The sequence below is a fragment of the Schistocerca nitens genome, chromosome 1 (genome assembly GCF_023898315.1).
Source record: "Schistocerca nitens isolate TAMUIC-IGC-003100 chromosome 1, iqSchNite1.1, whole genome shotgun sequence".
Taxonomy (NCBI): Eukaryota; Metazoa; Arthropoda; class Insecta; order Orthoptera; family Acrididae; genus Schistocerca; species Schistocerca nitens.
Window position 1 is genome coordinate 1,015,632,455 of NC_064614.1, and position 12,346 is coordinate 1,015,644,800.

The 12,346-nt window shown below is 40.8% G+C and overlaps 1 protein-coding gene across 1 annotated transcript in view; it reads left to right on the plus strand.

The window, feature by feature from the left end:
• The first annotated feature begins 1,337 nt into the window (after positions 1-1,337).
• Positions 1,338-12,346, plus strand: part of LOC126196182 (peptidoglycan-recognition protein SA-like) — a 122,067-nt gene continuing 111,058 nt past the window's right edge. The window contains exon 1 of the mRNA XM_049934547.1: positions 1,338-1,454. Within this exon, the coding sequence (XP_049790504.1) occupies positions 1,403-1,454 (52 nt within the window). The 5' untranslated portion in view covers positions 1,338-1,402. The remainder of the gene's footprint in view (positions 1,455-12,346) is intronic.

Here is a 12,346-nt window from a genome sequence, read left to right on the forward strand (position 1 = left end):
AACACTGCAGGTCAGTCTTATCTTCAGAGGCTAACAGCACATCATCAGCATAGAGTAACGTCCAGGCTGCGGTTTTCTGCAGATCTCTTGTAACATTATCCATGACTGTGATAAAGAAGGTCCGCAGCTCGGGGTCGTGCGGTAGCGTTCTCGCTTCCCACGCCCGGGTTCCCGGGTTCGATTCCCGGCGGGGTCAGGGATTTTCTCTGCCTCGTGATGACTGGGTGTTGTGTGATGTCCTTAGGTTAGTTAGGTTTAAGTAGTTCTAAGTTCTAGGGGACTGATGACCATAGATGTTAAGTCTCATAGTGTTCAGAGCCATTTGAACCATTTGAACCTTCGTGATAAAGAGGAGAGGCGAGAATGCAGATCCTTCATGTACTACCACAGAAAGAGCAAAATTGCCTTATAGTCCGGCACCTGGTTGCATCCGGCTCTTCGACTCATGGCAGGACAGTCTGACTCATCTTGTTTATTCTTCAGATTTTTAATAAGCATGCGAGCAGCATGGATAGTTTCTATCATCCCACAGCCTTCACGGATCCGCATTGACTGGTGGTAAGACATAATTGCCGGATCCCCTATCGATTATGAGCTCCAAGACGTGTGTGACGGAAGACATACTGGGCTACTCTTTTGCTTCCAAATTGGAACTGTTGTACTAGGTATAATAAAATATTTATCTACGTAACTGGACATGAGAAGTGTAGGAAAAACATCAAACATTACAGAAACAATAGTTACACAAATGCAAGGGAGTACTGAACTGTGCCAATGACATCTCGTGGCTGACTGGATGGATACGCTCTCTCTATAATCTTTGTTAACCACTGACATAGAAGTCTACTCGTTGGCACGCATACATTGTGCTTTCTCACTCATACAACATACTCTCTCAGGCTCGTGATCTGATGTATGCAGTGAGACACAGGGGGCTAATAGGCTGACGTGGACTCCACGCATATTTCACAATTTGCCATTTTTCATGTCGAAAAACCATTGCTAGAGGCGACAGAAGCTACAAGTGCAAAAGAATCATAGGTATGACTAGATGTGCAACCCCCATACTTTAAATTTGTAGACAGATTTTTTTTTATTATTTTATTTTTTATTTTTTTTTACCCACGTAGCCGTCGAACAGTACCTCAGAAGCGTAAAAATTTGTAACAGCTGCCTACCAATGTTACCGCGAAATAGAGATGCCTACGTTTCTCAGATGCTTGCCTTGCCTTTATCTGCCAGGAAAAATTACAGAGCAAAGCGTCAGCAGAATTCTGCGAACGGCAGCATTGAGAAGCGACCGCAGCGCCGCGGCTGATGCAAGTGGAACTAGCTAACGGTGACATGAGGTCGCGCTGCGGGCTGGCGCTCAGTTTGGACGTGGAAACAGTGAGGCGAAAACATGGGTTACGTAGCGGCAATCCTCTTGGCTGTCTTCGCAGCGGCCAATGCCCGTGAGTACAAGCTCTTTACGCAGCGTCATGAGCAAAAGTGATAACTAACTACTTTCTGATTAACAATCCAATATTTATTTCAGTTATGCCGTGTTCTGTGGTATCAGTAGGCTGGCCGTACAAGTTCGATATTTTGATGTTAGTGTTGATTATTTTTGCATATGTCTGCAGCATTACAAACAAACCTAATTACCGCAGTACTTAAATAGAAACTAGAACTCTTTTGGAGAAGTAGTTATGTTTTTCATATCAATATTTTATTAAAAAAATAAAAAGTGACGCACTTGTAATGGTGCTACGGTCCGTACTCAGAAAATGAAATAGCTCATGCTACGGCACGTTATGGGCAACGTTAATACGATTTACATTAAAATTTTTTTAGTGCATTTTACCACATAATTAGTTTCCAGTGAAATGCTCGCGGTGTCCTTACAGATGTGCCTCTTCAGCATTTGAAAATTCATTGTTAAAGTTCCTAAAGAAGTCCAGGTATCGTCCATAGCCTGCTACAGCTTCGGATCTCAGCTACACGTGGAGAAGGGCAAATTCTGAAAGCGTCCGAAAGGTTTTGTAAAATCTCTCAAGTCTTTTAGTAAACGATTTCTTTTACGCATACGCCACTGTTGGGGGAACTGTCCCCGGATCAACTTATTTTTATCCTTCTTGCATTTAACTTACTGTACTACGAAATAAGCAAGCTTATAGCATTTTCGTCCACTAAATGAACCTGCGACGAAATTAGTACTTTAGTAGCGTGAAAGTAAATAAACCACACGAAAACGTTTTGTACCACTTGCTTGTATGAGAACGGGTGTGTATTTACGATCAAGGGGAAGAGGAATGGAAGAACTAACATATGAAACGGAGAAAATAACTTCTGTGAAATAAAAACAAAACAATAACGATAAAAGCAGTCTATTCGAAAGTGCACATCTTTGCAGATCTGTGCTGGATAACATTCAGTTTCGTGTTGCTCCATGAAGTGCATTGTAAGACGCCTCCATCTACCTCGGAATGCTGTTCGCAATGTGATAGAGATGTTCATACTGAAACCGGTCCTACGGTGATGCTGTACTGAAGTGTTGAGAATGCTGGTTTATGTTTAGCCCCATTACGCAGGTGGCTTTATGTAGCGATTTCCTGCACACAAGAGTACTGAGAAAAAGCTTTTAGCGAAAAAAAAGGCATACAAGAAATACGCAAGCCAAGAGGATAGTGAAATACTTTTTTGATGCGTTAATGTTGTTGTTACTAGTGCTCCTGTGTCAAAGAAACTTTTCATAATCTTAAATTGACCAAACAAAATACTTGGGGACTAGTGCAGCAGGGGATACAACCCGTCGGCTTTGAACAATGACGTCACAAGTCGCCAGAGAGTATGTATTACAGAGATGAAAGAGCTGAGGAGAATGTTGAGAAACAAAGGAATGCGAGAGAGATAAACATTGATCTTGTCAAAAGCATAAGTGTTTTTTTGACTTAAAAAAAAAAAAAAAATCTCACGAGATGGAATAAACTGATCCTACTTTATAAAGCAATATCTTGTCAAAAGCCGAGAAGCGATTGTTCTTAATGTTCTAGCTCCCTTCAGTACGTAATAAGTGTTTTTTGACTTTTTTTAAAAAAAAATCTCACGAGATAGAATAAACTGATCCTACTTTATTAAGCAGCTCCCTTCAGTACCTAATAACTGTTTTTTGCCTTTTAAAAAAAAATCTCACGAGATAGAATAAACTGATCCTACTTTATTAAGCAATATCTTGTCAAAAGCCGAGAAGCGATTCTTCTTAGTGTTCTAGCTCCCTTCAGTACGTAATAAGAGTTTTTTGGCTTTAAAAAAAAAATCTCACGAGATAGAATAAACTGATCCTACTTTATTAAGCAATAGTGTTTTTTGGCTTTTTAAAAAAAATCTCACGTGATAGAATAAACTGATCCTACTTTATTAAGCAATATCTTGTCAGAAGCCGAGAAGCGATTCTTCGTAGTGTTGTAGCTGCCTTCAGTAGCTGATAAGTGTTTTTTGGCTTTAAAAAAAAATCTCACGAGATAGAATAAACTGATCTTACTTTATTAAGCAATCAGTAAAAAAACGAAATGGAAAGATAACAGCAAAAGCTGTTATGTTTTAGTTTAGTTTTTTTATTGATTGCTGAATAAAGTAGGATCAGTTTATTCTATCTCGTGAGATTTTTTTAAAAAAAAAAGCCAAAAAACACAATCCACATTACCTCAATATCATTACGAAAAATATTAAGTACCGGACGAATAAAAAACAAACAATTAAGTTAATTAAATCACACATTTAATGATGCACCGAATATCAAACGATCGCTTTTAGATTAACATTCAATTATTTTAATGATAGTGCTTATTAGAACACAGAACTGCTTTATTATCTATGCCTCGAAGTGAAGAAATTACGATCTATGACTAAGGAATGACGTCATTGTTCAAAGCCGACGGGTTGTATCCTCTGCTGCACTAGACCCAATACTTGACTATATTACGGCTATATCCTTGGCAACAAAGTACGACCGAATATTTAGTTAGTTTGGATCTTGCGTGGATCAGTTTGCACGATAACTAGTAAGGAAGTACATTACACTTATGGAAGTGTTTGTCTTGATAACTCATACGTGCATTATATAGTTTCGTACCGAGGGAAGTGATGTAGTAGTCCACACTGGATTCTCATTCCGGAGCGGGGATTTAAATCTCTGTTCAGCCTTTGTAATTCAGGTTATTCATGATTTCCCCATTAAAAGTGAATGTCGGGATGGTTGATTTGGAAAGAACATGGCCGATTCCCTTCCACATCGTTCCGTTCTTGCGCGACCTTGGCTAGTTGATCCTGGAAATGCTCGAAAAATTGTCTTGCGCCTATATTAGGAACGTAATTTATTATGCATCTTTTTCAAGGACGTTTCGCCGAAGATATTATAGTACTGCAGGGTCGTACTTACAATTTCTCAGATAATGGGCACTATAAATCTTGATATCTGATAGTCTTCGTCTGAATTTCCTTTAGATGTTCATGTAGTTGTTGATTGTGTTGCCACCTCGTGCAAAGACAATCATTAACTGCTTTGTCGCAATTTTCAGTAGTCTCTGAGACTCGAAATAGTTATTAATGAATTAAATTTCCACTTTCACTTAAGTTTCTCTCAGATTACTGATACTCGAACGTCGTATTTTTTGTAAAGTAAATCACGCAGATCATTCTCACTAGACATTTCATTATTCGTTCAGAAACTCAGTTGTTATAAGTTTCTAAGACCAGAGATACACTCTAGTAACATTTAGCTGTCGTATTTTGACTTCAGTTTTAACTTCAGTCTATTAAAGCTTCAGTGAGTATTTTGTTGTTACGTTACTATGAAAAGTCTTCAATAAGAATTCAATACAAGACTACTGCGTAATGCTACACTTAATATCGTTTTACTGAATTATCACAATATACAGTCTACTGCCTCATAAGACTCTACTCTCGGGCGCTAATGACCATAGCAGTTTTGCGCCCTAAAACAAAAAAAAAAGACTCTACATAATTGACAAATGTGTCTAATCAAGGGTGGGTAGAGACGTACTGAACTAAACTCTTAAAACATTTTAGTAGCATGATACACATATTTCTACAATAATAAACACCGACGTCTTGACATAGCTGGAAGTATCTCCTCATGGCGCATGGCTGTCTTGGTCGCCCGTAAGTTGGTCCGGCGTTTCGAAGTCGACAAAACAGCTCCAGACAACCCTTCTACTGATGTGTGGTACATAGTACAAACATAAAACCAAACACATTTTGTAGCATTTGCGAAGTATGTTAATGTAATAAAAGATTGCTAATTTATTGAACACAAGATGGTAAAATACTGAATCATGTATTGCAATGGCAGCATAATCTGTAGTGAAACGGCTTCAAAGTTGAACAGTAGAACACTTGTCCCATTCGGGCTTGTTAAATCTCAAATGACCCCGTCATCAACCTTAAGCTAAAACGTAACGTTCTTTCATGTCCTATGTATTTTCACACCCACAGTTCACCCAGTGAAAGTAGAACACTAAGTTATTTTCAGTATTAATGTGAGTGGGTGGCACGTTTTGTAACGAAGAGCAGGTATCAGTGACTTAAATGACAAGCAGTTACTGAAAGCAGGGATGCAGCACAGAATATGTGTAAACTCCTTTTCCGGCGTTACAGCCCATGATTGGCCAGGGCCTTGTCGACCACGTGTTCTCCCATCCTCTCCAGCCTATCAAGTTCCGCACTATCTGATCAGCCTCTACATCATCCAGCCATCACAGTCTTGGTTTCACCATTGAGCGGCTATCATCTGACTTTGCTGGTAACACTTTTGCTACTAGATGTTCTTACATTCTCTGCACATAACCCAACCAATGTAATCTTCATGCCTTTAGGTCTACGGTGTTTGATAGATTTTTAAGAAGTTCATATAGTTCTGCATTGGCCTTAATCCTCCAAGCACCATTCTCATATATGGCCCCATACCCAGGGCGGTCAGAAACAATCTGAAAAGCTCGTAAAGGTGTTGCGGATTGGGGTGCACTGAGAAATAATTATTCAGAAAAAAATTCGGTAAGTTGCGCTGTTTCTGACTTAATTAGATTGAAGTTAGCGCTGAAGAAATTGTGCTCGCTGATTCAAGTGGCCCGCCAGATACATATACTCTGATGTTCTGTAGCGTAGATGATAGCGCACGAGACTGCTCACCCTGTGGCTCCGTTTCGATCCTTGCTAGCGTCCTATGTCCAGTTTTTGTATCGCATCTCATTCGGACTCAGGAAACCAAGCGAAACACACGTTTGGCAACACCGTTTCCAGACTAGTCGTCCTGTATCCTGCGCAGTACTTCGCATTCCCACGCATCCAAGGCATTTCTAACCTGTTGTCGGTACTGCCCACGTTTAGGAGCCACATATAGCGACTGGTTTTTATATTCGTTTTGTAATCTGTCGTCTTCAGCTTTCTTGGATTGTGGGAGGATCGCAAAATAAGGAAATTGTAATAGCACGGGTTACCTAGTCTTTATCTCTGTTCGGTACCATATTATCTTCCGTAACTACTCCTCCCAAATATTTAAACTGATTTACTCTTTCAAACCCTTCAAACTGCCCAACGCCTCTACACCTTGTTTTATTTCTGGTGCTGATAATATATTCTGTTTTTTCCCTTAATTATGACCAAGCCCAATGCAACAGCTTCGCGTTCCGAATCACATAGTTTTCCAACAAATATATTCTACTTCTCCGAAGCCTGGCAATATCGTCAGCGAATGCCATATTCTGAACTATCTTGCTGAAAATAGTACCATCTGTTTTGCTTCGCAGTTTTCGCATGACAGCCTCCAGAGTCAAGTTCAAGAACGTCGGAGATAGAGAAGCTTCTTGGTTGAGTTTTTTTGAAAGATCGGAAAATTGACATACTTGCCATTAGATTTTATTTTGCACTTGGAGTTGATTATGGTCATCTTCACATGTCTCACGGCTTTGATGGTATACCCACGCTTCCGAAACGCCCTAAAAAGATGGTTTCTGTTGACACCGTCTATGCAGCGTCCATAAATGGACGTGACCGTATGCAGGCACAGCCAACCAGATACATCATGTGCTTGTCAAAAGAAGGCATCGATCAAAGATTTTAAGATGAGGACCACCATATGGCGATTGTCAACTAGAGGCAGAGGATATCAACAAAATCTGTCAACATGTAGAAAGGGATGGAAAGTACAAAGGTATTCAGCTATCACCAATGACTGGGAAAGAACAGGATTCGAGAGAAATGGGTGAAAGAATGGGAGAGATTTCCACTGAGGACTGAAGCCCGAAGAGCAGAGGCAACTAATGGAAAGAACAAGACGACAGAAGTCAATGGGAACTGGCAAACAGAGAAAAACGAAGTGAGTCGTACGATAACTGAGAAAGATACTGAAGAATGAAATACCGCAAAGATGATGCTACATCTACATCATTACTCCGCAATTAACATTTAAGTGTTTGGCAGAGGGTTCATCGAACCACAATCATACTATCTCTACCATTCCACTCCCGAACAGCGCGCAGGAAAAACGAACACCTAAAAATTTCTGTTCGAGCTCCAGCGAAATACACTGGCCGCCAGACAAAATTATGAAGAAATGAGACGGAAAGTAAAAAAAAAAAATTGCAGAAAGAAAAAAAGCGAGAATTTGAGAAATATTTACTGAAAGACAGCAAGGAATGTAGAAGTGAAAAATACGTCAGAAGAGTGTTTACTGGAATAAGAGATAAAACAAGGACGGCAGCCTTGGAAAACGATATGCAGGGATAACAAAGGAAAGTTAATTGGGGCGGAAACTAAAATCATAGAAATGTGTGAATAACTTTTTCAAGACCTATTGAAATAAAAGGAAATCCGGAAATTTGAAAGAGAGAAGCAAGTGGAGGGACCAGTGCCGGAAGTGGTGACTGTAGCTGTTAAGGAGGTGACGAACTACAGAGCTATGAAAGAAAATATGGTACCAAATGAAATTCTTGAGTACGGGTGGTACAGAAATATTAAACATGCATGAAATGGTTCGGAAAATATGGAGGAAAAAAAAAACAACAAACTGCAACGCATCCATAATTATACCAATACGTAAAATGAGCGAAAAACTAACCATAGAGGAATAGCACTGGAGAATGCTACCTACAAAATACTGGCTAGGCTACTGAACAAGAAATTACGACCGCATACAGAAGCCACTATTGGGGGATACCAGTGCGTCTTCAGTAAGGAAAGAGCAGAAACAGATCCGATGTTTGCACTTAGATTAATAATGGATTGGTTGGTTGATTCGGGGCAGGGAACCAAACAGTGAGGTCATTAACCCTATCGGATTAGAGAAGGATGGGGAAAGAAGTCGACCGTGCCCTTTCATCCCGGCATTTACCTGAGCCGATTTAGGGAAATCACGGAAAACCTAAATCGGGATGGCTGGACGCGGGATTGAACCGCCATCCTCCCGAATGCGGGTCCAGTGTGCTAACCACTACGATTTATAATGGACAACTGTTAGTACACTACAACGAATTGTCACATTCGTTCATATTAACCCCGTCGGCTAAACTATACATAAACACCAAACAACAAAATTAGGTATCTCACGACAGGACATTAAAGGAAATTAAATTGCGAATTTAATGAGATGTGTAATCATGTAGCAGATACTGTCATTGGTAAGCTGAAATGCCTTTGTGTAATGTTCTGAACAGTGCACGATTCGGGACGTTGTCCTGTGCGTATGTTGAGTAACATGTGAGTGTTGGGAGCTCTTCGCGTACCGCTATGCTGATGGCTGCCGTGTGACGTGTTGACACAAACAGATTCCGGTCGCGTGTCGTAAGTAGCGGCGAGCGCACAGCTGACAGTGAGATGCGCAGTGCGCTCGCAGAGAACTGCGCAATACGAACAGATTGACTGCCCAACTGCGAGGCAGGTTGCTGCAGCCAATTAGACCACTTTTAACCAAGAGTATGTTTCGGTGTGGAAGGTTTGTTGAAATCGTAAAAGGCGCGTGACTATTTAGTTTGCGGAAGTGTGAGAAGGAATCATCCTCAGCCTGTTGATCTGTTTCGCCTGAAGGATGAAATTTATTTATAATGAAAAGTGCGTTAAGCTAGTGCGAGGGTGGAAAGAATCAAGAGTCTTAACTGGTGCAACAACTTTCACACTGTGCTTGGACGACACCAAGCATATAGTACTCCGAAAGCAGAAGTTTGAACTGAGAACTGAATGTTACAGGTAACACAGAGATTTGATCAGTAAACATTTATCGCAATCTTCCATGACGCTATTCAAGCTTGTTACTGATCACGTGCGTATGTATTCTACATTCTTATTTAGTATTGTTAGCAGGATCGGAGTACTTGTGCGGTATGATTTTGACTATGAAATTAGAAAAACAACCGTGATTGTGCTAAGGCTCAATGGCAGGCATACCTCCAGCACCACGAAATTTCTGAAAAAGTTGCATACGCGGAGAGACCACTTCCATGCTGAATGGTATACGCCGCACAGCGTAGTGTGACTTGCTCAGTACATATAGAGGTAAGAAATCTGGAAATGCGTTGTAAAAAGAAGCGTTGTCACTTACTATTTATGGTTAGTATTTAACGATGTAGATGTTTATAAAGCAAGTACTAAGAAGTTCTTGACGCTTATGATTGTGAAAATTAATGTGGAATGTTTCCAGTAAAGCTACAAAACTCGGAATTAGTCTTCCAAAATTTGTTGATGGGGTACACTACACGAATTTCTCCGTGCGTTAATAACCATTCAAAAATCAGACGCGTTCAAATAAACAATACTACAAGGTGTACAACTTTGCTTCCGCCGTTTCTTCCCCAACATTTGAGACTTTAATGAAACAAATTGGTTAAACATGTATCATTCAAAGTATTTTCCATCGCTGGCCACTACTTTCTCCCATCTTTAGGGCAGTGTACGAATCCCAAGTCGAAAAAAATTGTTCATCTTTTGAAGCGATCCACGAATCGATCCAATTTGTGACTTCTTCATGAGATCGGAAGTGTTGGTCGGCCAGGCCATGAGCCATTGATCTAAATAGGTGATAGTCAGAGGGAACAATGTCTGGAGAATAAGCGGGTGGGGTAGGACTTCCCATTTTAACGTTTACAAGTACGTTTTGACCTTCTTTACAAAGTGAGGTCGAGCGTTGTCGTGCTGCAAAATCACTTTATCGTGCCTCTCACTGTATTGCGGCCGTTTGTCTTTTAATGCTCTGCTCAAACGCTTTAATTGCGTTCGATAACGAGCACCTGTGATTGTATCACTTGGTTTTAACACTTCATATTGCACGACGCCGAGCTGGTCCCACCAAATGCAGAGAGCATGGTCTTGAAGCCGTGAATATTCGGTTTGGCCGTTGACGTGGAAGCATGGCCGGGATATTCCCATGATTTTTTGCTGTTAGGGTTATCGTAATGAACCCATTTTTCGTCCCCGGTCACAATGAGATGCAGGAATCCCTTCCGTTTTTGCCTCTGAAGCAACTGTTAAAACACACAAACGCCATTCAACGTCTCTTGGTTTTAGCTCACACTGGACCCAAGTTCCTTCTTTCAGAACCATGCCCATAGCCTTCAGACGTTTTGAACGGCTTGCTCTGTCACTCCCACTAATCGTGCCAATTCTTCTTGAGTTTGACGCGAGTCGTCACTCAGCAATGTCTCCAATTCTGCATCTTCGAAAACATTCTCTCTTCCACCACTATGCTGGTCTACGACGTTAAAATCACCGTTCTTGAAGCGTTGAAACCAGTCAAGACATGTTGTTTCACCAATAGCGTCCTCAACATACGTACTTGAGAGCATTCGATGAGACTCAGCCGCTGTTTTCTTCATATTGAAACAAAACAGTAACACCTCGCGAAAATGACGAGAATTAGGCTCGTAGACTGACATTTTCAATCAAGAACAACTTTATGATGCAGACACAAATCGAATAATGTTTGAATGAAGTTATGTTAACCGAGGTCCAAGTTAACTGCCTGACGTCTGCGATCTGTTACTTTCGACCGCTACTTCTCGTTGTCGCCACCTATCGGCAAATGGCGGAAGCAAAGTTGTACACCTTGTATGATAAGAAATATCAGAACCACACGCAAATGAAGCGCGCTTCACAATTAATTCGTAGCTAATTACAAATAGTTCAAACTGCTCTGAGTTGACATGTAAAAACCACGATTACTGCAAGGAGGTTATAACTAAGTGTCGATACAATTCTTTGTTCGCCTGAAAGTGAAAACTTAAAAGAAAATCATGCTCATAAAGTTGACTAATTGGGTTGTAAAACGTTTTACTTGCCCCGAGGGCTTATTTGGACGGCAAAAACAAACAGCCTGAGAGGCAATTAAAAAGTACGTGACAAAGCAACGTTGGAAGCCCAGTCGTGCCATTATTGTGTGAGTAATTCTGCGTCACAAACATACGCAAAGAAAAAATAGCATTGATTTACTCTCCACTCGATCCGTGATTAAATGTACAGAATACCTATGAAATAATGCTCATTTCGCGTCTTATATTCATGGATTTTTTTCCTTTAGTCTTCTGCAGGAACATGATTGAAGGTTCAGCGTTTCAAATGCTAAATGGCAACAGTTGTTGTAAGTATAATACACATTGGCTAAGGTTGCCATCTGTCCCGATATATCGGGACCTTCTTGCCCCAAAGCCCCGACAAGATCCAATTTTGTCCCGGTAGAGCTCGGTTCAAGGACTGCAGTAACGCCATCTGTTAGTGCAACATGTAAAGCCAGCATCTGTTTTATTTATGACAACAAGTTTATGTTGAAAGGCCGTTTCACAGAAGACCTTGCGTGTTGCGTATCCTGTGTAGATCTAGTGCCATCATTCGAGAAAATGCCACACTTCTCCAGTAGCAGGGGCTGGAACTACTTTAGAAGCGCCACGCGGAAGAGTCGGGCAGTTTCCATTTGAATGGCGACCTGATAAGATTCTTTCTAAAAGTAATACGAACGGCGATTCCGTGTTAGTAATTTCTGAAGTGGTTACTGCGAGTATGTAGGGTGTGAAGTGGACAGTGACTTGTACTTCGATGACTAAAGTCTTATTGTCTAATGATTATCGTTTAACAGACTTATCATAGCTTCGAAAATGACTAAGGATGGAAAGATAGTCTCTTTTCGGATTATTGTGGTCTGTTGTCCAGAGAGGACGTAAGTTCAGAAAGCATTGGGAGAGATTTGTTGCAATATAAGCCACAAACACAACGCCACTGTGGAGAGAGTTGTCGGCCCCGTGGGCTGATGAAAGAAATAGGCTGCTGCCAGGGACTGTGGAATCACAGCGAGTGTTTTACAAGCTGA